A 25,803-nucleotide genomic window follows, 5' to 3' on the forward strand; every position below is an offset into this window, starting at 1 on the left:
ATGAGCATTTAATTGTAAAAGATGGAATCCGAGGAAAATAAGTTTCCATGTTCTTGACTGCTGAGGCCCCGGCTCCAGCTGCTCGGGGTGGGATCTCCCAGCCCCCAGCTCTCTGCCTCACTTGCTGGTTCAGTAAACGTTCTCTGGAACGCCTTCTTAAGTGCCCGGCACTGTGCTGGCATCAGAGGGGAGTGAGCCGCAGGCCCTGCCTTCAGGGACCCCCAGCCTATTGGCGGAAGCAGCCCCTGGAGCCTGCCGCCATCTGGTGAGGAGCCCAGGTGCTGTGGGAGCCCCAAGGAGGAGCCCAGGGACCCTTGCAAGCTCTTTCTTCCCTCCTTCCCTGTGGCCAGCTCCCTCCCACCCCCACCGATCACTTGACCTGGAATCCTGCCATCATTCCTAGGCTACACATGCTGTCCCAGGGGAGTTGACCTGACCCCCTCAGAGCCTGAAAAGCAGCCTGGGTTCCAGGAAAGGGCCAGACCTGGCTGGCTGCCAGGCCCCAGCCCTCTCAGTCAGGGCACTTCAGCTGCCCTCTGTCCAGGGCCTGTGGGCGAGCCTGTGATCACTGCTGGTCAGAGAGGGGTGACTGAGCGCAGACGGGAGGACGCAGAGTCTCCACGGAAGCCACCACCTTGCTCAGTAGGAGGCCAGGGAGCCAGGAGAGGCGGCAGCCCTGTTCCCGCTCTGGGCTCTTCCACCCCCTGGCCGTGTGAGCTTGTGCAGGTTCCTGCCCCGCCCTGGGCCTCAGTGTCCTAATCTATGCGCTGGTCACCTCCCAGGCTTTCCTGCTCTGATGGCCCTGGGTTGTTGGTCCTGGCTGATAGCGTGAGGCTGGCAAGGGTTTATCACCACACAGATGCTGGTTAGGACAGGGACCAGCTGCAGTGACTGACCTTGGAGGATTTATCTCTTGCTCTAAGGGTGTGCACTGATGGGGCAGGGGTTGGGGGCTGGGAACTCTACCCCTCCCCAAGCCCTCCCCCAGTGCTCCAAGACGAATGGCAGCTGCTGTGCTTGCTAACACTTTGACATCTCCCAGCCTAGCTCCTTTGATCCTCCCCAGAGGTACTTCTTCAGAGCAAAACCACCCCGAAGGGCAGGGCAGGTGGGGCTATTAGGGAAGAAGGGCTGGGGTAAGGGGAGGGGGATGTTCATAAGCACTTGTCCCGCCCTCCCAGCTGAGAGTTTCGAGGGACCCCATCCTGGGGGCGCAGAGTGAAGGGGCTGCCGGTTTCACCAAGCAGGTTGTCCTGGTCACTCCGGGTCCCTGCCTGAGGCTGTCAGCCTCGGGACGGGTGTTGTCGATCTCCGCCTGAGAAGTCCGCTCAGCTCTCTGTCAGCCGTCTGTGATCCCCTCCACCAACCCCAAGATGCTCCAGCACTCCTCCATCCCGGCTTGTGTATGAACAAGTTCCTCTCCTCCCTCCTTTTCATGGGTGTAAGGCAGCGCTGTCCAATGCAACTTTCTGGGGTGATGGAAATGTTCTCTGTGTTGTCTGATGAGGTAGCCAGCCTTGGGCTTCACAAGCGGCTATTGTGACTGAGGAACTGAATTTGGAACTTTATTTTCATTGATGTAAGTGCCCACGTATAGGTAGCAGCTGCCACGTTGGATGGTGAAGGTTTGAGATTTTCCAAAAGAAATTAAAAGGGGAACTATAGGCACACCTTACTTTATGGTGCTTTGCTTTACTGCTCTTCACAGATACTGCGTTTTTTTTACAAATTGAAGGTCTGTGGCAACCCTGCATCGAGCAAGTCTATTGGCGCCGTTTTTCCAACAGCATTTGCTCACTTTGTATCTCTGTGTCACATTTTGGTAATTCTCACAATATTTCCAACACTTTCATTGTTATTATTTTTGTTATGGTGATCTGTGATCAGTTATCTTTGTTACTACTGCAACTCCCTGAAGGCTTAATAGTAGTAAGTTTTAGCAATAAAGTATTTTTTAATAAAAGTATGTACATTTTTTTAGACTAATGCTATTGCACACTTAATAGACTAAAGTATAGTGGAAACATAACTCTTACATGCACTGGGAAACCAGAAAAATCCATGTGACTTGCTTTATTGTGATACTTGCCTTATTACAGTGGTCTGGAACCAAACCCACAATATCCCCAAGGTATGCCTGTAAACATACAAGTATCAATACTGTGATAGTGTCGGCAGTGTTTGCAGAGGACTTATTTTGGATTCTAATTTCAAGACTGACTTTCGCTGTCAGATGACAGCTTAGTTGGAGAATCAGTCAGTCCTGCAGGCTTTCCCTGTTTTGTTGTTTTGTCCTTCCTTCCTCCTTTCCTTTCTTCCGTTATGTTGAAGAAATGAATTATGGAGTATCCAGTTCTCACAGCTTAGAGCCCACAAGAGGCCTAATGCAATGGAGAGCCATTAAAGGTTTTTGAAATGGCGTGAAGTTTTTTGTTTCATTTTATTTTTGATGGACTCTAGTTACCTTGAATTAGATTAAATCATAATCCTGGGTTTGTGAAATAATCTCATTATTGATCCATGCATGGCCTTTTTTACTTTATTCGTACAAATTTATTTACATGTTTTAATAATGTTATGAATTCCTAAGGAAATCCACTACCTCATCAATTTTTTTGGAAGAATCAGAACCCTGGCAAGAATCTTTAACCACCTCTGTGGACTTTCCTACCCTGTACTTCCTCCCTCCCAAGGAAACACTCCTAAATGTGGTGTTTATCATTCCCTTGCTTTTTAAAAATGAGATGGTGTTTTTGAACTTTATAAGAATCGTGCTGTGTGCAGTCTTTCAGGAATTACTCTTTTTGACGCAACTGAAATTAACATACGTCATCCAGAGTTGCAGTTCATTTTCTCTGCGATCTCCTGTTCCATTAAATGAATATACCACACTTCCTGTTAGTGAACATTTGGGTTGTTTCCAGTTTATTGATATTATAAACAGTGCTGCTTTAAATGCTTGTATTCTCATTCATGTGTCTTGGTACACAGTTTCTCTAGGAGTGGAATTTGCTGGGTTACTGAATATGTGAATGTTTCATCTTGGCAAACAATTTGTCATTGTCTTATAGTGGTTGTGCTACTTTACACTCCCCCCAGCAGTACGTAAGAATCCCCTGGATCCTCCCCAACATTCAGTATTATCATTCTGGACTTTTGCCAGTGGACTGGGTATAAAATGCTATTTTATTGTGGTCTTGATTTGTACTTCCTTGTTTAGAATGAGGTCAGTCATCTTGTCACCTATTAGCCATGTATATTTATTTTTCTCTTTAAAACCAAATCATATCATGTGCCTATTTTTCTATTTGGTTATTTATCCTTTCTTATTGGTTTGTTCCAAGTTCTTGATGTATGTTGCAAATGTCTTCCAATTTGAAAAACAAGCCATACTTTGTGTAACAATTCTTTTGACAATAGTAGTTCTTGAATTTGTCAGTTCTGTCTTTTATGGTTAGTGCTTTTTTTTTTTATTATTAATTAATTAATTTATTTACTTTTGGCTGTGTTGGGTCTTCGTTTCTGTGCGAGGGCTTTCTCTAGTTGCGGCGAGGCGAGCGGGGGCCACTCTTCATCGCGGTGCGCAGGCCTCTCACTGTCGTGGCCTGTCTTGTTGCGGAGCACAAGCTCCAGACGCGCAGGCTCAGTAGTTGTGGCTCACGGGCCTAGTTGCTCCGCGGCATGTGGGATCTTCCCAGACCAGGGCTCAAACCCGTGTCCCCTGCATTGGCAGGCAGATTCTCAACCACTGCGCCACCAGGGAAGCCCTGGTTAGTGCTTTTTGTACTTATTAATGAAACGCCTCACCCAAGGTCAGAACAACTACCTGTGTTTCTACTAGAATATTTAGTTTTGCTTTTTGCTTTTAAGTCTAGTTAATCTGTGGATAATTTCAGGGAATCCAGTTTCATTTTTTTCCACGTGAATGGTCATTTTTTCTAGTTCCTTTCATTGAATAGTTCCCACTTCCTCCATAAATCTACCATGTGTGCACTGGTCTGTTTTGGGTTCTGTTCTATTCAGTTTGTCTACCTCTATGCCAGTATCATACAGTCTTAATCTCCGTAGCTTCATAATAAGTCCATTATCTCATAAGGCAAGTCCTTTTTATTCTTCAGCAGTGCTTTAGCTATTCTAAGCTTTGTCCATCCATGGAAAGTTTAGAATCTGCCTACCAAGTTCCCTGGAAAATTCTGTTGGGATATTTTTTCTTTTTTTATTGTGTTAAAATACACATAACATAAAATTTACCAGCTTATTTAAATGTACAGCTCATTGGTATTAAGTATTCACATTCACATTTATGCAGCCGTCACCACCATCTATTCCCAGTCTCCTGTAAATCTGAAACTCTATACCTATCAAATAATGACTCCCCATTCTCTTCTTCCCCAGCCCCTGGCAACCACCATTATACTTTCTAGCTTTATGATTTTGGATACTGTAAGAACCTCGTATAAGTGGAATCATGCAGTATTTGTCTTTTTGTGATTGGCTTATTTCACTTAGCATAATGTCCTCGAGGTTCATTCATGTTGTGCCATATTGAGGAATTTCTCTTTAAGGCTGAATTATATTCCACTGTATGAATACGCTACATTTTGGTAATTCATTCATTGGTCAACTTGGGTTGCTTCTATGTTTTAGCTATTGTGAATAATGCTGCTATGATCATGGATGTACAAATATTTCTTTGAGACCCTGCTTTCAGTTCTTTTGGGCTTATACCCAGAAGTGGAATTGCTGGATCATGTGGTAATTCTGGGGTTTTTGAGGAACTTCAATACTGTTTTCCACAGTGGCTATACCATTTTGCATTCTTATCAGCAGTGCAGAAGGGTTCCAGTTTCTCCACATCCTCACCAACACTTGTTGTTTTCTGGGTTTTTTTTTTTTTTATAGTAGCCATCCTAGTAAGTGTGAGGTAGTATTGCATTGTAGTTTTGATTTGTATTTCCTTAGTGGTTAGTGATGTTGAGCATCTTGTCATGTATTTATTGGCCATTAATATATCTTCTTTGGAAAAATGTCTCTGAGTCCTTTGCCCATTTTTGAATTGGGTTGTTTTTGTTGTTGTTGAATTTTATGAGTTCTCTATTATTCTAGATATTACTCCCTTAACAGGTATATGATTTTCAAATATCTCCCCCATTCTGTAGGTTGCCTTTTTCCTCTGTGGATAGTGTCTTTTATGTACAATTTTTTAAAATTTTCATGAAGTCCAGTTTGTTTTTTCTTTTGTTGCCAGTGCCTTTGGGTCATTGGATTTGGCAGCGATTTCTTGGATATGTTATGAAGCTTTATTCCTATGATTTCTTCTCAGAGTTTTATTGTTTTACATTTAGGTCCAACTGCATTCTTTTGCATGCGAATATCCAGTTTTCCCAACACCATTTGTTGAAAAGACTGTCCTTTCTCCATTGAATGGTCTTGGCACCCTTGTCAGAAATCGTTTGACCGTGTATGTGAGGATTTACTTCCTGGGCTCTGTTTTATTCCATTGGTCTTTATGTCTGTCTTTATGCCAATACCACACATTTGATTACTGTAGCTTTGTAGGAAGTTCTGAAATTGAAATGTGAGACCTCCAGTTTTTTTGTTCTTTTTCAAGATCATTTGGGGTCCCTTGAGATTCCATATGAATTTTAGGATGGGTTTTTCTATTTATACAAAAAATATCATTGGGATTTTGTTAAGGATTGCATTGAATCTATAGATTGCTTTGGGTAGTATTGACATTTTAACAATATTAAAAAAAAAAACAAAAAACACAAAAACAATATTAAGTCTTCCAATTCATGAACATGGGATGTGTTCCCATTTATTTATGTCTTTTTAAATTTCTTTCAGCAGTGTTTTGTAGTTTTCATTGTACAAGTCTTTCACCTCTTTGGTTATGTTAAATCCTAAGTATTTTATTCTTTCTGATGCTGTTGTAAATGGAATAGTTTTTGTAACTCCCTTTACAGATTGTTCATTGTTTGTGTATCTGTTGGGATTTTAATTGCATTGTATCAAGTTGGGGGGAATTGACATCTTTTTTGTTCACATACCCACCTTCCCACAGCCATTTCCCTCCTATGCCCTGTTCTTTGCTCTAGGTAGTTGGCCCCTAGGCTCTACATCACCCAGGGTCCCTTGCCTGTTGGGTTCCTGATGGGTTTGGCCAATGAGATCAGGTTTTTTTTTTTTTTTTTTCTGCTCCTTGCTCTATTTCTACACTGGGTTTTTGACTGTAGCTAAGTTCCCTTCAGAGCTGAAACTCCTACAGGGCAGCCGATCTTCCATGGTGACTTAACTGGACTCCTAACTTAATTTCCTCCCCAGGTCCTTTTGGCCCAAGGCATGGTTATGGATCCCTAGTGTTGCTAGTCTGAGTGCTGTACTATTCATTGTTGAGACCATTAAGTCTGCCCACACCTTCGTGAGTAGTCCTTTCATTAAATTCTTTATTTTAACCATCTGGGATGAATTCTGCTTTATGCTAGGATCCTGAGAGTTACAGTGCCATGTTTAAAATCATATTTTCTATTATTGTCGTGGTTGATATTCTTATCACTCTCTTATCAATGCTGTAATATGTCTGTTTAGAGTCCTTGGAGTTTTCTCCACTAGCAACCACATCATCTGCAACTAAAGACAATTTTTTCTCCTATCTTTAGGCCTTTAATTTCCTTTTCTTGTCCTATTGCAATATCTAGGATCTCAAGTACAATTTTGAATAGTAGTGGTAATAGAAAAATACTCCTAATGTTTCCCCATTTAGAATGATGTTTCTTTCTTTCTTTTTTTAATTTTTATTGGAGTATAGTTGCTTTACAGTGTTGTGTTAGTTTTAGAATGATGTTTCTCAGAAGTTTTTTTCACAAATTACTTTTTTTTCACAATAACTTTTAGGTAATGAAGTTCCCTTCCTAGTACTAAGTTTGTTTTTTTTTAATTATATACTTTCTTAATGTGTGTTAGGATGATCTATGATTTTTCTTTTTTACTCTGTTACTCTGAATGACATTGATAGCTTTTCTGCTATTGTACCTGGAATACACTCAACCTAGGCATGGTCTGCTATGCTTTTGTCTACTGTTAGGTTCAGTTTGTTAATATTTTGTGTAAGTTTTTGCATTTATATCCATGAGTGAAATGGGTGTATGATTTTTCATTTTCATGCCTGCCTTAACTGATTTGTGGTATTAAATTTCAAAGAATGAGTTAGGTAGTGTATCAGGCTGCTAAAACAGAATGCCACAAATTGGGTAGCTTACGAACAGCAAATGATTTCTCACAGTTCTGGAGGCTGGAATTCAAGATAAGGGTGCCATCATGGTCAGGTGTGGGCTTTCTTCTGGGTCACAGACTTTTCATTGTATTATATCTTCACAAGGCAGAAGATACTGGAGAGATCTGTAGGATCTTTTTTATAAGAGCACTCATCCCTCCATCCTTATGACCTAATCACCTCCTAAAAGCTCCACCTTCTAACACCATCACATTGGTCGTAATCACTTCTTTAAAAGTTTGGTAGAGCTCACGTGTAAATTGTCTGTGCCTGGTATTTTATTTGCAGGGAGATTTTTAATTGCAGCTTCAATTTCTTTAATAGTTACTGTATTATTCAAGTTCTCTACTTTTGGAGTCAGTTTTGGTAGGTTTTTTTTTTTTTAACTTATCATTATTATGTCAGATTTGTTGTTTGAAATTGTTGGTAATATTTTCTTATTATCTTTTTATCTTAGTTTTACTTGTTTTGTCTTTTTTATTCTTAATATGGTTTATTTGTGTCTTTATCTCTTTTTGTTGTTAAGTCTTGCAAGAGGTTTGTCCATTGTGCTATTCTTCAACAAACCAACTTTTGAACTTGTTGAACCTCTTATTGTATATTTGTATTCTATTTCATTATTTCTGTTTCTGTCCTAATGTAGCCTATTGTTTTCATAACATTTAGTTCTAAGTATTTCTTAATTTTTATTCTGATTTTTTCTTTGATCTATGAGATATTTAGAAGTGTTTTTAATTTCAAAATATGAGGATTTTAATTCATGTTTTTATTAAAGTGTAATTATATTGTGGTCAGAGAATCTTATCTCTATGAAACTTATCCTTTTAAATTTATTGAGAATTGCTTTATGACGTAGTATATTGGCAGTTTTTATAAATGTTTTTTATATACTTGAGGAGCTTGTCCTTTAATTATTACAGAAGAAGTCTATATTTGTTCATTGGATCCAGCTGGTTAATTTTATTTCCCAAACCTTTGGTTATGTCAATCTTGGCTGGCTTTTTATCTGCTTGGCCTGCCAATAATAAATAAGTAGGTGGATTTGTTAGTTTCTCCCAGAGGTCCTGTTGCTTTTATTTTATCTATAGTTGAGGTGGTTTTATTAGGTTCATATGTGGTTAGAATTGTTATGTCTTCTTCATAAATTGGATCTTTTATCACTATGTAGTAGGTCTCTCTCCATAATGATACTTTTAGTGTTAAGGTCTATGTATTTTATTTTACTAAAGCTATATCAGCTTGCTTTTAGCTTTAGTATGCTGTTTTATCTGTTTTCATCTATTCATTTTAAACCTTTCTGTATTCTTATACTTTAGATATGTCTCTTATAATAGCACATAGCTGTTACTTTGATCAAATTTGACAATCTTTGACTTTTAACTGGCAAGTTTATTCTAGTTGCCTTTGTTGTAATTATTGAAATAGTTGGACTCATTTCTACACTTTTTTTAGCTGTCATACTTTTTTTGTGCTTCTTTTTCCTCCTTTTTGACTTTTAAATAAATGACCCTCCCCCTTTTTTCTTCCTAACAAGGCAAAAAGTTTAGCACACTCTTAGGCCCTTGATTTTTTCAACCCTCCCCCACCTGTATTGTTGATATTTTCTATAATTTTTCTTTCAGGTCATTACAAATAGTCTGCCCCTCTGTATCTCTTGTAAGCACATGCTCTGCCTTTTTTTTTTTTTTTTTAATTTACTTATTTATTTATTTATTTTTGGCTGTGTTGGATCTTCGTTTCTGTGCGAGGGCTTTCTCTAGTTGTGGCAAGCAGGGGCCACTCTTCATCGCGGTGCGCGGGCCTCTCACTATCGCGGCCTCTCTTGTTGCAGAGCACAGGCTCCAGACGCGCAAGCTCAGTAGCTGTGGCTCACGGGCCCAGTTGCTCCGCGGCATGTGGGATCTTCCCAGACCAGGGCTCGAACCCGTGTCCCCTGCATTAGCAGGCAGATTCTCAACCACTGCGCCACCGGGAAAGCCCCCACACGCTCTGCCTTTTAAGATAACAACAAACTTTACCAAGGTATTTGATCATTCATAATTTCCATAATTCTTACAGCATCTCCTGAATTTGTTTCTCTTCTTATTTGAATATTTCCTCTAAAAGTTTTTTGATGTGGGTCTAATGGTGACTCTAATTTTGATGGTGAATCTAATTAAATCTGACATACCAGGTAGTTTTTAAAATGTTTTAAAGTAGTAGTTTTATAATATTTTGAATGCTTTTAAAATCTTATGTTCAAGGTTCATTCCTTCATTATGTTAAGAATGTCACTGCATTGTCTCCTTACAGTCAGTCTGGCTGTTGGGAAAAGTCTGATGTCAGTATGGGTTTTGCTCTTGGTAATATACTCTTCTTCTCTGGAAGTTATTAGAGTGTTGCCTTTGTTATTTGATTTTCTTAAATTTTACTACAATGTGTCTAGGATAGGCTTTTCCTCATCTGTCCTGTTGGCATTCAGTGAAATCGTTCTTTCATTCTATTACATTTATGTTACATTTGGGGAAATTTTTCTTCATTACTCTATTATGTTTTCAGATATTACTTCCTTCTCTCCAGTTTAATTTTTTTCTGGGACTTCTATTATCTGGTTGTTGCTCCTTCTACTTAGGGCCTCCACAGTTCTTAAAATATATTTTGGTATCTTATTCTCTTCCTCTTTTTTCCTGGGAGAGCCCTTTAATCTTACCTCCCAACTCATCAATTTCTCCTGTGTTGATATTACCATTTAACTTATTTCTTGTGTTCTTTATTTCACAATACTGTTTTTAACTACTACTTTCCCTTGTTCCCTTTTATAATGAAAAATTTTGTTTCGTATTGTTAATATCTTCTGTTATTTCTTTTATTGTATTTATGTTTATCTTAACATTCTTGGTCTGTTTGATCATTTCTTTTCTATTGATATATATAGAGGGTTGGGGGTGTTTTGGGTTTTTTTGTTTTGTTTTGTTTTTGGTGGGGGAAGCACTGGTTGTACTTCTCAAAGGTCTCCTTAGTTTAGCCAGTAAGTTTGTTCCCCTGAGGATATTAGCTATTCTGTATGGCACTGCTTAATGGGAAAAGGTTTAAGACCAGATCTTGGTCTTCAATAGGCCCAGTGAGCTCAAGATCCCAGAAAATCCCAGTTATTCACCCATGTTTGTAATCTCCCCACCAGTGACCAGCCTGGCCACGTAGGACAGCGCAGGTTGTTTACTTGCATAACTCTGGGAGATGCTGTTGACTTAGAATATGATGAGAATGGCACCTCCTGGAGTGATATAATATGACAGTCTGCAGACCTTCACCTTCAAACCCTCAGGGAGAAACAGATTTGGAAGGAGGCAGTTACTCTCCGTTTTAATCCACCAGTCCTGGGACTTTGGAGGGGGAGGGTGGAGGAATGAATCCCAGCAGGGCTTTGGCAGTTTCCCTGAGCTGACCTCCTAAGCTAGTCTCTGGAGCTCTTACCACCAAATTCTTCAGGAAGGGGACAGCATTGATTGTTCTGAGGCATCAGTGGATGAGGGTAAGGAGAGAGCTTGAACTGCTTTGCTTTCCTTTAACTGCTTCCATTCTCTGCCAGTCTCCTTCAACCCCAGGCTACACACCCCCTCCCCCATACCAGCTCAAAAGGACTGTCCATCTTCCTGTGAGTTTCTCGAGATTGTCTTTTTTTTAAGTTCCTGGATTCTGTGTTTCTTCAGGGTTGATTTGGTGGAGGGAGCCAAAAACTACTACAAATTTTCCGTATTGTCAGAGTCCCAGAGGAAAGTTCTTTTCTTTGTTTTTAAAACAACAACTTTTATCTTTAAACTTTCATTTTCTTGCTACAAAAGTAATACATGTTTATTTCAGATAAGCAAAAATAGTATCACTACTGCCCAACCGTAACCACTGTTAACATTTTGGTTTGGCGACCTTCCTTTCTTTTTTCTTCGCACCTAGTTTTCAACTGCTGTTTTTAACCTGCCCTCTGGATTTAATGTGACGTGTATTTCCCAACATCCTAACTTATTCTTTTACAGAGTCATTTTTAGTTGCATAATACTCCATCATCATTTAGACAAAGCATAATTTAACCAGTTTTCTGTTGTTGGCCATCTGGATGTTTTCCTACATCCCTTTATTATGTATTGCTCAACGATCAACATCCTTGTAGATAAATATTGTTCACATCCATGACTATTGTTTGGTTTGGTTTTTTGGTGTGTGTGGTTTTTTTTTTTTGGTTTTATTTAGATTCCACATACAAGTGAGATTATACGGTATTTGTCTTCTCTGTCTGACTTATTTCATTTAGCATAATCCCCTCAAGGGTTATCCATGTTGTCACAAGTGGCAAGATTTCCTTCTTTTTTATGGCTGAATGATATTCCATTACACACACACACACACACACACACACACACACACACACACCACGTTTTCCTTATCCATTCATCCATTGATGGACAAATCTTGGTTATTATAAATAATGCTACAGTGAACATAGGGATGCATATATCTTTTCGAGTTAATGTTTTCACTCTCTTTGGATAAATACCCAGAAGTGGAATTGCTGATCATATGGTTGTTCTGTTTTTAATTTTTTAAGGAACTTCTGTGCTCTTTTCTATAGTGGCTGCAGCAATTTACATTCCCACCAGCAGTGCACAGGGGTTCCCTTTTCTCCACATTCTTGCCAACACTTGTTATTTCCTGTCTTTTTGATCATAGTCATTCTGACAAATGTGAAGTGATATCTCATTGTGATTTTGATTTGCATTTCCCTGATGATTAGTAATGTTGAGCACCTTTTCATATACCTATTGGCCATCTGTGTATCTTCTTTGGAAAAATGTTTATTCAGATCCTCTGCCCATTTTTTAATAGGTTTTTTTTTTTTATGTTGAGTTGTATGAGTTCTTCATGTATTTTGGATATTAACCCCTTGTCAGATGTATCATTTGCAAATATCTTCTGCCATTCATTAGGTGGACTTTTCATTTCGCTTGCTGTGTGGAAGCATTTTCGTTTGATGCAGCCCCACTTATTTTTGCTTTTGTTGCCTTTGCTTTTGGTGTCCAATCCAAAACATCACCAAGACCAATGTCAAAGGGGCTTACTGCCTGTTTCCTCTTAGGAGTTTTATGGTTTCAGATCAAGAGTTAATCCATTTTGAGTTAATTTTTGTGTATGGTATAATATAGTGGTCCAGTTTCATTCATTTGTACTTGGCTATGCAGTTTTCCTGGCACCATTTATTGAAGAGACTGTCCTTTCCATTCTTGGCTCCTTTGTTGTAAATTAATTGACCATATGTGCATGGCTTTATTTCTGGTCTCTCTTCTGTTCCATTGATCCATGTGTCTTTTTTTATGCCAGTGCCATACTGTTTTGATTGCTATAGCTTTGTAATATGGTTTGAAATCAGGGAGTGTGTTGCTTCCAGCTTTGTTCTCCTTTCTCAAGATTGCTTTGACTATTGAGAGTCTTCTATGGTTCCATACATATTTTAAGATTGTTTGTTCTATATCTGTGGAAAATGCCATTGGAATTTTGATAGGGATTACATTGAATCTGGAGATTGCTTTGGGTAGTATGGGACATTTTAGCAATATAAATTCTTCTAATCCATGAGCAGAGAATATCTTTCCATTTATCAATATTTGTGTTGTCTTCAATTTCTTTCATCAGCGCGTTACGGTTTTCAGTGTACAAGTCTTTCACCTCCTTGGTTAAATTGATTCCTAGGTATTTTATTCTTTTTGATGCAATTGTAAGTTGTAAATTGTTTTCTTAATTTCTGTTTCTGATAATTTGTTATTAGTGTATGAAAATGCAATGAATTTTTGCATATTAATTTTGTATCCTGCAACTGTACTGAATTTGTTGATTAGTTCTACTGGTTTTTTGGTGGAGTCTTTGGAGTTTTCTATGTATAATATCATCTGCAAATAGTGACAGTTTTACCTCCTCCTTTCTGATTTGGGTGCCTTTTATTTTTCTTTTCCAATTTCTGTGGCTTGAACTTCCAATACTATGTTGAATAATAGTGGCACAAGTGACCATCCTTCTCTTGTTCCTGATCTTAGGGGAAAAGCATGTAGCTTTTCACTGTTGTGTAAGATGTTAGCTGTGGGCTTGTCATATATGGCCTTTATTATGCTGAGGATCATTCCTTCTATACCCACTTTATTGAGAGTTTTTAATCATGAACTGATGTTGAATTTTATAAAATGCTTTCTCTGTATCTATTGAGATGATCATATGATTTTTATTCTTCAATTTGTTAATGTGGTGTATTGCATTGATTGATTTGTGGATGTTGAGCCATCCTTGCATCCCTGGAATAGATCCCATTTGATCATGGTGTATGATCCTTTTAATGTGTTTTTGAATTTGGTTTCCTAATAATATTTTGTTGAGGATTTTTTCATCTATGTTTATCTAACTCTGATTTTTGAAAGAGTCATCTTCTGTTATCTCTGTCCTTCCTTCTTCCTCTTTCACTCTTCTGTTGGGTTGGCCAAAAAGTTCATTTGGGTTTTTCTGTAACATCTTACAAAAACCTGAATCTCCTCCCTCTTGCGTCTCCCTCCCACCCTCCCTATCCCACCCCTCTAGGTGGTCACAAAGCACTGAGCTGATCTCCCTGTGCTATGCGGCTGCTTCCCACTAGCTATCTATTTTACATTTGGTAGTATATATAAGTCCATGCCACTCTCTCACTTCATCCCAGCTTACCCTTCCCCCTCCCCATATCACAGCATTCTTTTAAAATGTTTGCTGATTCTTTTTTTTTATATTTATATTTATATTTATTTTTATTTTTGGCTGCATTGGGTCTTCGTTGCTGCGTGTGGGCTTTCTCCAGTTGTGGCGAGCAGGGGCTACTCTTCGTTGCGGTACATGGGCTTCTCATTGTGGTGGCTTCTGTTGTTGTGGAACATGGGCTTTAGGCATGCAGGCTTCAGTAGTTGTGGCTCACGGGCTCTAAAGCGCAGGCTCAGTAGTTGTGGTGCACAGGCTTAGTTGCTCCACGGCATGTGGGATTTTCCTGGACCAGGGCTCGAACCCGTGTCCCCTGCATTGGCAGGCAGATTCTTAACCACTGCACCACCAGGGAAGCCCATATTTACTGATTCTTAGCTGTGTGTTCATTTCAGTGCCCAAGGCTTCTGTTGGCCTGGCTGTCAGTGCTATATCTGTTTATGCTGGTTGCCCCTGAGTTTGTGGAGAAGGGAAGTGAAGTTCTTCTGGACTCCAGGGATCCTGTCTCCTGAGTATCTGCAGCTACTCAGGGCTGCCCGCACCCCTTCAGCTCGCTTAAGTACTGTAGCCTTGGGGTAAAAGCTGCTGCCTTCCTCCTGCTCACAGGCATGGGAGAGAGACCAATGCACCCAACTCATCCATATATAGTTCCCCAGACAGGCACCCTCCTTGACAGGCCCAGGGCCCCTCCTGCTCCTTGCCTAGGTGACTGCTAAGCTGGATGCAGCTAGTTACCCTCCCACTTTGTATAGAACCGTCTCCTGAGTGCACTTTGGGCTCTGCTCTCCTTGATCCATCTGATCCCATCTGCACTCTAGCAAACTGAGCACTCGGTGTTTGATCTTTTGGTTATTTCTTATTCTTATATTTCTTATTACTCTAAGCCTGGTTAATAGAGGTCCACAGAGAGCCCCTTTTCCATCCATCTTATTTGGCTCGGAGTTTCTCCTTCCAGCCCTTCTCCTGGCCTCACCAAGAGCAAGAAGGCTGATACCCCTTCCTGTTCTCTCTCCAGCACAGCTCCACCAGCTGGAAGGGCTGAGGACCATTGGCATCACCACCAACGGCATCAGCCTAGCCCGGCTGCTGCCTCAGCTTCAGAAAGCTGGTCTCAGTGCCATCAACATCAGCCTGGACACGCTGGTACCAGCCAAGTTTGAGTTCATCGTCCGCAGGAAAGGTGATCAGATGGGGTTCATGGTGGACGGTGACCCTCCCAGGCCCTCGTAGCTGGGGAGCTGTGGCTGGTGCAAGGGGCCTGGTCTCCCTCTTGGTGTCTGGGCTAGAGCTAAGCCTAGGCATTTACACCTCACCCCTCAGTCTTGCTAAAGGCCCCTTGTCTCTGTAGCCACACTCTTGGGGACATTTTGGGATCGGATGCTAATGAGCTGTGGTGACCAGCCTCCCCCTACCCTGCCCCCAGTTTGCCCAGGACTGAGAGGGTTTCAAGAACACAGGACATTCCGTTTTAAAACCAAGACAGTCTCTGACAAACTGAGACAAGTTGGTTACCCTATAGTGAGCTCTGAGGAAATGTGGGGCAGCCTGGGGTGAAAGCAGCTGCCCTGGGGTTCCAGGGACAGGGCCAGCACTGCCAGCTGAGGGTCCCCCAGCACCTAAGGATGCTCCCTGAGCCCATCCTGTTGTAAGCCTCTTCCTGCAGCAAGCACACCCACAGCCTCCTCCTGCCAGACTCCATCAGAGAGGGTGGCAGTGGAGAGTGGAGGGGCCCGAGCCCCGGGTCTCACTAGGCCAGTGCCCACCATCCGTGGGCCCCAGGTTGGGATGGGAGGTTCTGCACGGGCTCAGATGCCCTTTGATTTGGGGAGGGTGGTGCATTACTGAGACCTCTCTGGAGGATCAGAGAGATGCCGGGGAGACCCAGCTCTCCCTCTGCTTCTCTGGAAACAGCCTCCAGCTTTCAGCCCCACCTCCTCTTTCCCCCCTCCCCCAGCGTGTGACTTCCTGTTTATATCTGGCAGTGTGCTGAGGAAGTGCTGGGGGGGTGGGGGCGGGTCTTTGCCCTCTAAAGGGCTGCTCCAGGTGCTGTGGAGGGGACAGACGCACAGGACACTGTCCTGCCTTACAGGTTACAAAGGGCCGAAAGGTTTGATGCCACGGAACCACCTTTGCTTGTCTTGTGGTGTCAGTTCAAGCACTTCAGAGAGGAAGAGAGAACTCTTTCTCTCTAGGGCTCTCTCTCCCAGCAGGGGGAGACTGGGAGGGCTTCAAGGAGGAGGCATTCATGCTTGCCCTTGAGGAATGGGGTGTTCAGATCAAGGGAGCTTACTCTGAGGAGGAATGTCAGTCGAGAACTGCAGGGGCTCTGAGGTGGGAAAGTGGAAGGTATAACTGTGAGCTTTACCCACAGAACCCCCCTGCCCCACTTCCCCATGCGCCCTGCCTCCTTGACTCCTTCCTGGAATGAGGATCGGAGACAGTAGATCCTGATGCCAGATCTGCCTTCCCGTTCATATCCCTGTGTCCCCTGCCTCCTTTTGGAGGGAGAGGGCTTGACGGAAGAGAGAACTTCTAGATTATCCTAACGGCATTCTGTATAAAAGCTGTACAGTCTTTCCTTTGCCGTCTCTTCCTGCTGTCTTACTCTGACAATGCTGCAAGGAAACCGTGGAGGCTGGCTGGGGGTGGAGGAGGGGCCGGTATGCCGGAGGCGCTCACATGTTTGGATACATGAGTGAGCTGGGCTGGGGAGGAGAAGCCAGCCTGGGATTACATTTACTGCACTAACCACAGAGATAGGAGAGAGCCAGGTGCACGGGAATCGCTCACCAGCCCTGGCCCAGCACCTACGCTTGGTAGGTGCTCGGTGAGAATATGAAGAGTGGGTGAACGGACGGACTGGTGAGCAGGCGCCGGGAGGGAGTTGGGGCACCTGCCTTCTGTGCGAGGCCTCCAGCTGAGCACTGCCTCTCTCTGGACCTCGGTTTCCTCGTCTGGACTATGAGAGGGTTCACCTAGATCAGGGTCCACACACTACAGCCCACCAGCCAACTCCAGCCCCCTGCCTGGTTTGTTTTTTTTTACAGCCTTCGAGCTAAGAATGGATTTTGCAGATAACATTTGCAATGAATTTAATGATAGGGAACATTAACCATGAATCCCGATTAAGCAAAATATTATCCCTGCAAAAAGAATTCCACTCTTTCATTCTATTCTAGAGTGGTGTTACAAATATTATACTCAATTATTACCATATTCTGAATTTAGTCAATAAAATATGATGTATATCTACATAATATCCTCAATTTTGCCTCTTGGCCTCCAGAGCCTAAAATATTTACTGTCTGGTCCCCAGACTCGGCGGTCTCTGAGGTTCCTTGTGGCTCTGGTGCTTTCTATGGGTGTGAGGACGTGGGGGAGAGGAAGGCAGTGCCTGGACCCTGTTCCTCTCCCTCCCCACAGGCTTCCGCAAGGTCATGGAGGGCATCCACAAGGCCATTGAGCTGGGCTACAGTCCTGTGAAGGTGAGGACTTCCTGGCCCCAAGACAGCCCCCAGCCCTGGCCAGTGCACCTGCGGTGTACCCTTCACCACTTCCTGGCCCGCTCCATCCAGCCCTGCCCCCCACTCCCCACAAGGGAGGGGAGAAAACCAGTGAGCCATGGAATCTTCCAACCCATGGAGAGTTGGGGGAGGGACACAAGGAACAGGACCCTGGATGGAGAGCCTTAGGCAGGTGTCAGATCCCCGACAAGGGTCATCCCTGGAAAAGAACGCAGTGGGGATAGCCCTTGTGGTCCCCTTATCCCTGGGCCAGGTGAACTGTGTGGTGATGCGAGGCCTGAATGAGGACGAACTCCCGGACTTCGTGGCCTTGACCGAGGGCCTTCCCCTGGACGTGCGCTTCATAGAGTACATGCCCTTTGACGGTCAGTGCTGCAGGGCGGGGTGGGTGGGGGAAGAGGAGGCCGGGCCTGTCGGCAGAGCTGGACCAGAGCCACGCTGAGAGCACGGCGGGGGGCTGTCAAGAACCCTGGGAAAGGCTGAGTAGGGCAGACAAGGTCTGGCTGCCCCTGTGGGTGCTGCTGACCCCGGATCCCGCTGTTTGTGTAGGAATTTCTCCAGGGATGGTGGGGAGGGGCCTGGGCAGGCACTGGGACTGCGATGGGGGTCGGAGGCTTCTCAGAGTGGGCATGGCTGTGATTCCATCCACTCATTTCAGGCACCTTGTGCCCTCCTGGCCCGGCGGCGGAGAACTGGTTCCTGGGCTGTGGGAGGGTGAACTTGAAGCCCCTGGGTCCCCGCAGCCTGTGACTCAGTAGCTCCCACTCCCCAATACAGGCAACAAGTGGAACTTCAGGAAGATGGTCAGCTACAAGGAGATGCTGGACACCCTCAGGCAGCAGTGGCCGGAGCTGGAGAAGCTGCCGGAGGAGGAATCCAGCACAGCCAAGGTTGGCGGGCGGGCAGGGATGGGGCCGGGAGAAAGGTGGTGCTTCCACCCTAGGACGGGAGAGCTGGCAGGGCTGCTTTGGGGGTGGAGTCGGTGATGCAGGACAGTGCCTCTTAAGCAGGAAGTGTTACAGGGCCATCATAGCAGCCTCCCTGCTTCACTGACGCAGAAGCAGGCCCGACGTGGGGCAGGGGTTAAGGAACTTGTTGTAGGATGCACTGGACTGAGTGGTGGAGCGGGTGCTTGTCTGACTCTTCCACGTGGCTGTCCCTGGCCGTGCTGCCCTCAGGTTCCTCCTGCATCTTTAGTAGCCTTTGTTTTGGGCAGGCCAGGCGCAGGCAGAGAGCTCATGGGCTTCATACTGGAGTCTTCTGTTGTCCGAGGGCCTTGGGGGCGGCTTTCTGCAGGGCTCCTGGGGAGAGGGCCGAGAGGTAAGGGCTCTGATGTCAGGGAGAGAGCTGGCACTCAGCTGCCCATCCCCCTCCCCTCCGCTGCTCACCCACAGGCCTTTAAAATCCCTGGCTTCCGAGGCCGAGTCAGCTTCATCACGTCCATGTCTGAGCATTTCTGTGGGACCTGCAACCGCTTGCGAATCACAGCTGACGGGAACCTCAAGGTGAGTGTCCCCTTCCCCACGGGCACCCCTGTCCCTTCTGCGCTCTGTTTATGTCTTCCTACCCACGCCCCCTGATTGGAGGTGAGGCTAGCAGGGTACACGGGGTGATGGTGAAATAGTGTCAGATATGGGGGGATCGTGGGAGCAGCAGATCAAGGTGAACTCGTGGCTCCCATGGAACCATCACCCTGGTTCTTTCCTTCCTCGGGTCCCTGGTTGATCAGGAGCCACTCTCCAGGACTCAGTGCTGTGGAAGGGCTGGGCGGGGGTCGATGTGCCCTTTGCCCCCAGCCCCCACCCTGGTTGGCCCCTCCCGCCAGGCCAGGGGTTCATTCCTGAAACCAGCATCCGTTACTCGTATCTAATATCTCATCAGCACATGCTGTGCGTTCAGCCCTGGGGATGGGTGGGTGGAAGGGAGGTGTAGACATGCCCATCTTCTGTGAGGTCACAGAGACTCCCCGTGACACCAAACAAAGAGCTAATGGGTGGCAGCACGGGATTCTTCATCAAATGAGGGGCTGGAGAGGCCTCTGGTGGTGAACCTGGAGGGAGCGCAAAGGGACCTCAGTGAGCCATGGAGACTGGGCGGGGGGTGGGGGGGAGGATGGATGCGTATCTGGGGTTCATCCTGATTTGGCCAGAGCAGATTAAAGTCAGCTATGGGGAGGCCACCTCGTGGAGGGCTTGAGTGACCCCATGCAAGGTGCAGAGTGTGTCCTGTTGACAGGAGGACACTGGGCAGAGTTTTTATACAAGGGGGGGAGGCAGGATCCCCCATTCATGTTTTAGGAAGAATAACTCCCGGGTTGAATTTGGAAATAGAAAGACAGTTAGATGGCCACTTAGTGATGTTCCAGATAGGTAAGAGTTAAGGTGAAGGTGGGAAGGAAGAGTGAAAGGACTTGGAGCTGCAGGTGTGGGTGGAGAGAGAGGTCCCCGGCTGTCTGGTCAGCTCTGGGACCCGCTTGGGATCGGGGGCGAGGGTGCTGGTGGGTGGGTTTGGACCGTCAGGCTGGACACCCGCTAGGAACCGTGCGGCAGGTTGTTGTAAAGCGAGGGGGTTTTCTGGGCTGGAGGCCCAGGACTAAGCAGACAGTCGGTGGTAACTGTCAGTCAGTCCCGTCCACGCCCCTGCAGGAGGTGGGGGGAGGATTCTAAGGAGAATGTGAGGAAGAGGCTGTTTATAGCGCACGGTTAAGGGGGCCTGTAAGGGCACTGGATGAGCAGCAGCAAACTGCCGTCCCACCCCTGGGAGGAAGGGGCAGGGGCGGAGTTGGCGTCACTGGGCTCCCAGGAGAGCTGGAGCGGCCGCCTGGCTGGGGCTGTGATTGTGGACGGAAGCACCACTGCCGAGAAGTGCCCGGCCTTCCTCTGCTCTCACCCTCTAACCTCCCATCAGCCAAACCCAGGCGGAAGCCAGCAGGAGGGGGGCTCTGGTTGCAGAGAAGGGCAGAGAGTGGAACCTGGGGGCTGGTGGGGAGCGAGGAAGGGGGACTGACCAGCTCGGGGAAGTGGGTGTATCTTCCGCTCAGATCGCGTTCATAGCTTCTCTGATGGTCTCTGCTTGTCAAACGTGCTTCTATGCCCACAGCACCCTGTACAGAGCTGACACGTGGCAGGTGCTTTGTGGGGCTTCATGGGAGGAAGTAGGTGTCCCACTTTCTGGGACTGCCCCATCCACCCCGAGCCCCCCAGAGCTCCCAGCCTCTCCCAGAATCAGGGGAGCCTTGAGTCAAGTTTGAATGACCTCAGGATGCCATCTCCACCAGCCCTCTGCTGTTCAGCCCCCAGTCAGGGACCAAAGACCAGAGCAGGGGCAGGCGGGCAGGGTCCGGGCGCAAAGGGACTGGAGGAGGATGGGGGGAAGTGGATGCACGTGCCAGGCCTGGAGGGGCTGCCAGGACTCAGCTCCCACTGACCGGGGTCCGTCCTCATGGCAATGAAGAGGCCTTGCCACGGAATGTCTCAGGAGAAGGTGTGGATCTAGATTTTGATGTGCCATATCTGCCACTGGCAGTTATTTGGTTTTTTTCAAGTACGCGCCACGCACTGAAGGAAACATGACCGGAAGTCAGATGCAGGCCTTGGGGTGTGTCTGCTTTTGCCTCCTGCTCTTCCAGCCCCTCCGACTCCTCCATCTGGCACCTTTGGCCCCTCATTGCAGGAAGACCTGCTTTGAGTATGACCAGCCACGGGAGGCCCTCATGCCCAGCCCAGGGGGGCTCCAAGGATGGAGGCCAAGGCTCAGGATGAGGGGGGCATGTTGGCCTCACCGCAATGTGACCTCTCCAGGTCTGCCTCTTTGGGAACTCAGAGGTTTCTCTACGGGATCACCTGCGGGCGGGGGCCTCTGAGGAGGAGCTGCTGAGCGTCATCGGGGCTGCCGTGGGCAGGAAGAAGCGGCAGCATGCAGGTAAGGGGGCGGGGAGGCCAGGCTGGGTGGTGAGTGGGCCGTTGTCAGCAGGAGGGAGGTCTGGAGTGAGCCAGTGGCACTCAGTGTGGTCCGTGCTCTCCATCACTCGTGCTGGACCTCTAGACTTGGGGTGCGGTGATGTTTCTCCTTCCCAGGGGAAGCTGGCAGAGCAGAGCCTGCACAGGACGGGGGACCCCACACTCTCTCGAGCTGTTTCACTGGGTGGTGGAGAAAGAGGGGTGTCATTGCCCCTCTCTCATCCCTGACAGGGAGGGCAGAGTCCTGGCATCCAAAAACTGTTACGGGCTCCATCATGGGCGACCTTGCGGTGTACGGCGGGGGTTTATTGTCGGGGTGTGGTAGGTGAGTGCGTGTCCCCGGGGCTGTCATACCGCTTTGTCCATCGTCCGTTTCAGTGAACTCTTTTCCCCGCCCTCTTTCTCTCCCGCTTCCCTGCTCTCCTCTCCCTCCCCACCCTTCCCTCGCCCCAGGCATGTTCAGTATTTCCCAGATGAAGAACCGGCCCATGATCCTCATCGGTGGGTGACCCATCAGTACGTAACCACTCACCCTTGTCACGGGGGAATCCCGTGGGGCGGGGCCCCTGCTGTAGGTACTCCCCCCACCCTGATCCTGCACTTCATCCTGAGGTTCTCATCCTTCACCTTTTCCTACCCCTCCAAGCCTTTACTGCGGCTTTTCTTCCCTTCCCTGGCTCCCTCTTACTGCACATGCCACAGAAATCATCGTTCTGTCTCACCAGAAATCGGGTCGGGGGGTCCTCCGGGTTGGTGATCGCTATGTTAGTTGTCCCCTGAAAATGGAGCTTCTGGGTAAGACAGAGATCTTGTCCTCGGCTTTAGAATCTCCCAGCTTGGATACGGTCACAGGCGTCCCTTCCCTTCCGTCCTGTGGGTCAATCCACGCGCGTGTCCGGACCGTTAGTGCCCGTTGGTCCTTGTGTTGTTACGCTTCTGTGTGGGCAGCGCTTAGGCAGCAAGCTAAGAGTGCTACTCAGCTTTCTAGAGAGGACAGAGCCAGGATCTCAACTGCCCAATTCCTTAACTCCCGGGAACTTATGTGCCCAGGGCGTCTCTTATGCGCACAGGATGCTTCAAACAGAAACACCTTTTTATTGAGCCATATGTGGTCTCTAACCCTGGGGAACTAGCTGGTCCGGGCGGAGCTTTGGGGATGCTGTTATCGCTCTGGCGCATGCCCAGGCTAGAGCAGGGGAGGCCTCGCCCCCTTGGCCACAGCCAGATCTGGGCCCCTGAATTGTGCCCTAAGCAAGAGAAAGCAGTGAGAACAACCAGGGGAAGGGATTCTTTTCTCCAGCACTTGGAGCAGAGTGAGCCCTGAGGCATGTGGGCGGGAGTGGGCCAGAGACAGCCCAGGGACCACACCAGCCACCCAGAGAAGGAAGGGCGGCTCGCCACAGCATGCCATCGGGAAGAAAACTGTATCACCTCTCTTCTGCCCTCACCTCCGCCGTCCTCATCCTCTTGTGTTGGGCCTTGACCCGTGCTGACACGCCTTGATGGCAAGGAGTGGGGGATGCCTTGATAACTGTACCTCTGACACGGACAAGGTAGGGGGGCCAGAGCATGATGGAAAGCTGGAAGTTGGGAGGCCTCATTGCTTCAGAAGGAATAATAATACTGTCAAGGATATCGAGTAACTAAAGTGGTCTGATCTCTGTAAAACCCAGAGTTGCCTAGAACGGGGCCTCTTAGACTTTCACGTGCCTGTGAATCCCTTAGGGATCTTGTTATTTCAGATTCGGATTCGGGAGGTCTGGGCTGCATCTCTAACAGTCCTCAGATGGTGCTGGTGCCGCCGGTCCCTGCACCACCCTTTGAGTAACAAGAGCCTACAGGGTCCCCAAGGCCCCTGGGACCATTCGAATCAGCCTGTCGCTTTGTGTATGCTTCTGATCTGCTTGAGACGTTGTTTGAATAGATTAAATATTTACCTTAGTATGTTGTCCATAAACTATATGATTTCTGTTAGCCCTTCCCGGAGGATGTGAAGATGAGAGTAACTAATTGGTAATTCAGGCTGAGGCCTCGCTATCGTTTTAAGAAAATGAAGGGACAGAGCAGTCATCTATCTGATCGAGGCTTCAGTCTTCAGACCTTAGGGGTTTCTTAAGAGAACTTGGGCAACGGGAAAGTTGTGAGGAGGGGAGCCCAGGTGGGAGCACCCACAGACCCCACTGCAGGGCAGGCAGAGCCTGCGGGCCCCTTGCCCTGTGCACCTCCTGGTGAGGAGGGCTGCACGCTCGTATTCCGGGGCCCCCTCTCTGTGTATCGTCTCTTTTTCTCTCTCTCCTGGCTGTGCCTTTCGCCCCTCATTCCACTTTCCCCAGCGTGAAAGGGAGAACTCGGGGTTTGGTGGGGAGAGGCTTGGGGAGGGAGGTGGGAAAAAGACCTACCTTTTGGACTGAGTCTTTCTTCTCTTTCCTTCTTCCTTCCAGAGTTATTTTCGATGTGCCAAGATTCCCCACCAGCCATTCCAAGCATCTCCTTCAGGGACTCCCTCCATGTTCAGGGTCTGAGACACAGAGTGAGTTTCTCCAGCCAGATGGTGACTTTGTGGAAAGGGGGCCGGCTCCCCCAGATCCCTCTCCTCGCCCAGCGGTGGCTGGGGTCTGGCCTCCCTCAGAGACATTACGGTTCCCACCTCGACTCAGATGCCAACCCAAAGTGCCTTAGCCCAGAGCCCCGGGCTCCTGCCACCCCCTCAGGACCTCTGCCCACCTCAGACCAACTGACCCACGTGGACAGGGAAGGACAGGCGGCTATGGTAGACGTGGGTGGGAAGCCAGACACAGAGCGGGTGGCCGTGGCCTCAGCCGTGGTCCTCCTGGGGCCTGTGGCCTACAAGCTCGTCCAGGAGAACCAGCTAAAGAAGGGAGACGCCCTGGTGGTGGCCCAGCTGGCAGGTGTCCAGGCGGCCAAACTGACCAGCCAGCTGATCCCCTTGTGCCACCACGTGGCCCTGAGCCACGTCCAGGTGCAGCTGGAGCTGGACAGCACGCGCCACGCTGTGGTGGTCCGGGCGTCTTGCCGGGCTCGGGGCCCCACTGGGGTGGAGATGGAGGCCCTGACCTCCGCTGCCGTGGCCGCACTCACCCTGTATGACATGTGCAAGGCCGTCAGCAGGGACATCATGTTGGCGGAGATCAAGCTCGTCAGCAAGACCGGGGGTCAGCGGGGGGACTTCCATCGGACATAGAGCTCCTGACCCCTCTCACCCCTGGCCCAGCAAGGTCAAGAGATGGGATGCGATTTCAGCCGAGGGAAAGATGTCAAGTTCCTTTCACCCCATCACCAGTTACCTTCAACCGGTAGGAACCCCAGGTCAGCCCACCCCTCCACTGCTCGATGACCTACACTGACCTGCGAGGTTTCCTTTCTTCCGAGAGGAAACCAGCAGGCCCGTCAGCCTTCCTGGACCCTCACTAAGGTCATGGGAGGGGGCTGGCCGCAGCGAGCAAGGCTAGATAACCCCAAAATCACATTGAGTGACTTGTGGACTCTCTCCGACAGTCGAGCCCATAACCTCCCCTTCTCTCTTGGGTTTTCTCTTCTCCTTCCTTCCCCGGGAGGGAACAAGGGCTCCTAAGCAGGAGCCTCGTGGGCCGCAGCCCTGAGGCCTCCTGATCAAGCACACCTCCCACACCTGCCCCACGCATGGCCTTTCCACCTGCACCCCTTCGTCCTGGGACACACCAGGGGAGGAGGAGTGATGGAGCTCGCCTTCACCCTCACAGTGCACAAAATAAAGCCACGATGCCCATTTTGGGGATGCAAGAATGAGGACTGTGTCTGTGCCGAGGGCACCGAGCCGCTGTGATGGCAGGCCCACCCCTCAACCCGACGCCCCCTGGGGGAAGAGGAGCAGGAGAGACGCTGGAAAAGCAAAGGGGCGTGTTCTCCGTGCACCCCCGCCTTCCCTGGGGGAGAAGGTAGGAGCGGAGTGGGAGGCCCAGAGATGCAGCACTGCCAGGTAGGGGTGTCCGAAGCTCATCCCGTCGCCGGCTGGTAGAGGTCAGGGGGTGCAATTAGAGGCTCCTGGTTTTCACATCCCCAAACGCTGGACGTGCTTGCTGGGTCCTCTCAATGTGGGTAGGTGTCTCTAGTTCTAGCCTCAGTCCCCCCACCCCCCACCCCCCCGGCCCCCTGCCTGCCTTTCCTCTGCCCTGCACCCAGGTGTGCTGGCAAATGTTTAACAACAACTAGCTCTTGGAAAAGAAAAAAAGGCCAATTTCCATGGTCTAAGTCCTCCCACCTTGGCCGATTTCAAGCTACCGTGCGACGTGAACTGGCTTGCGGAATT

General features: G+C 47.5%; 1 protein-coding gene across 25 annotated transcripts in view; it reads left to right on the plus strand.

Moving 5' to 3' along the window:
- MOCS1 (molybdenum cofactor synthesis 1) overlaps positions 1 to 25,803 on the plus strand; it is a 44,849-nt gene that overhangs the window by 10,307 nt on the left and 8,739 nt on the right. For 13 of the 25 annotated variants that reach the window (XR_009505732.1, XR_009505734.1, XR_009505735.1 and 10 more), the window contains exons 4-12: positions 15,030 to 15,194; positions 17,438 to 17,499; positions 17,792 to 17,903; positions 18,316 to 18,428; positions 18,933 to 19,043; positions 21,339 to 21,459; positions 21,951 to 21,998; positions 23,939 to 24,027; positions 24,730 to 24,811. Coding sequence is in view for 10 of the 25 variants with exons in the window: in XM_059938755.1 (XP_059794738.1) it covers positions 15,030 to 15,194; positions 17,438 to 17,499; positions 17,792 to 17,903; positions 18,316 to 18,428; positions 18,933 to 19,043; positions 21,339 to 21,459; positions 21,951 to 21,998; positions 23,939 to 24,699 (1,493 nt within the window). In the remaining 15 variants the exon portion in view is untranslated. Of the gene's footprint in view, positions 1 to 15,029; positions 15,195 to 17,437; positions 17,500 to 17,791; positions 17,904 to 18,315; positions 18,429 to 18,932; positions 19,044 to 21,338; positions 21,460 to 21,950; positions 22,014 to 23,938; positions 25,433 to 25,803 lie in introns of those variants that run through there. The other 12 variants (XM_059938755.1, XM_059938756.1, XM_059938760.1 and 9 more) reach the window with 7 other exon arrangements.

Source organism: Balaenoptera ricei, chromosome 11, assembly GCF_028023285.1.
Source record: "Balaenoptera ricei isolate mBalRic1 chromosome 11, mBalRic1.hap2, whole genome shotgun sequence".
Taxonomy (NCBI): domain Eukaryota; kingdom Metazoa; phylum Chordata; class Mammalia; order Artiodactyla; family Balaenopteridae; genus Balaenoptera; species Balaenoptera ricei.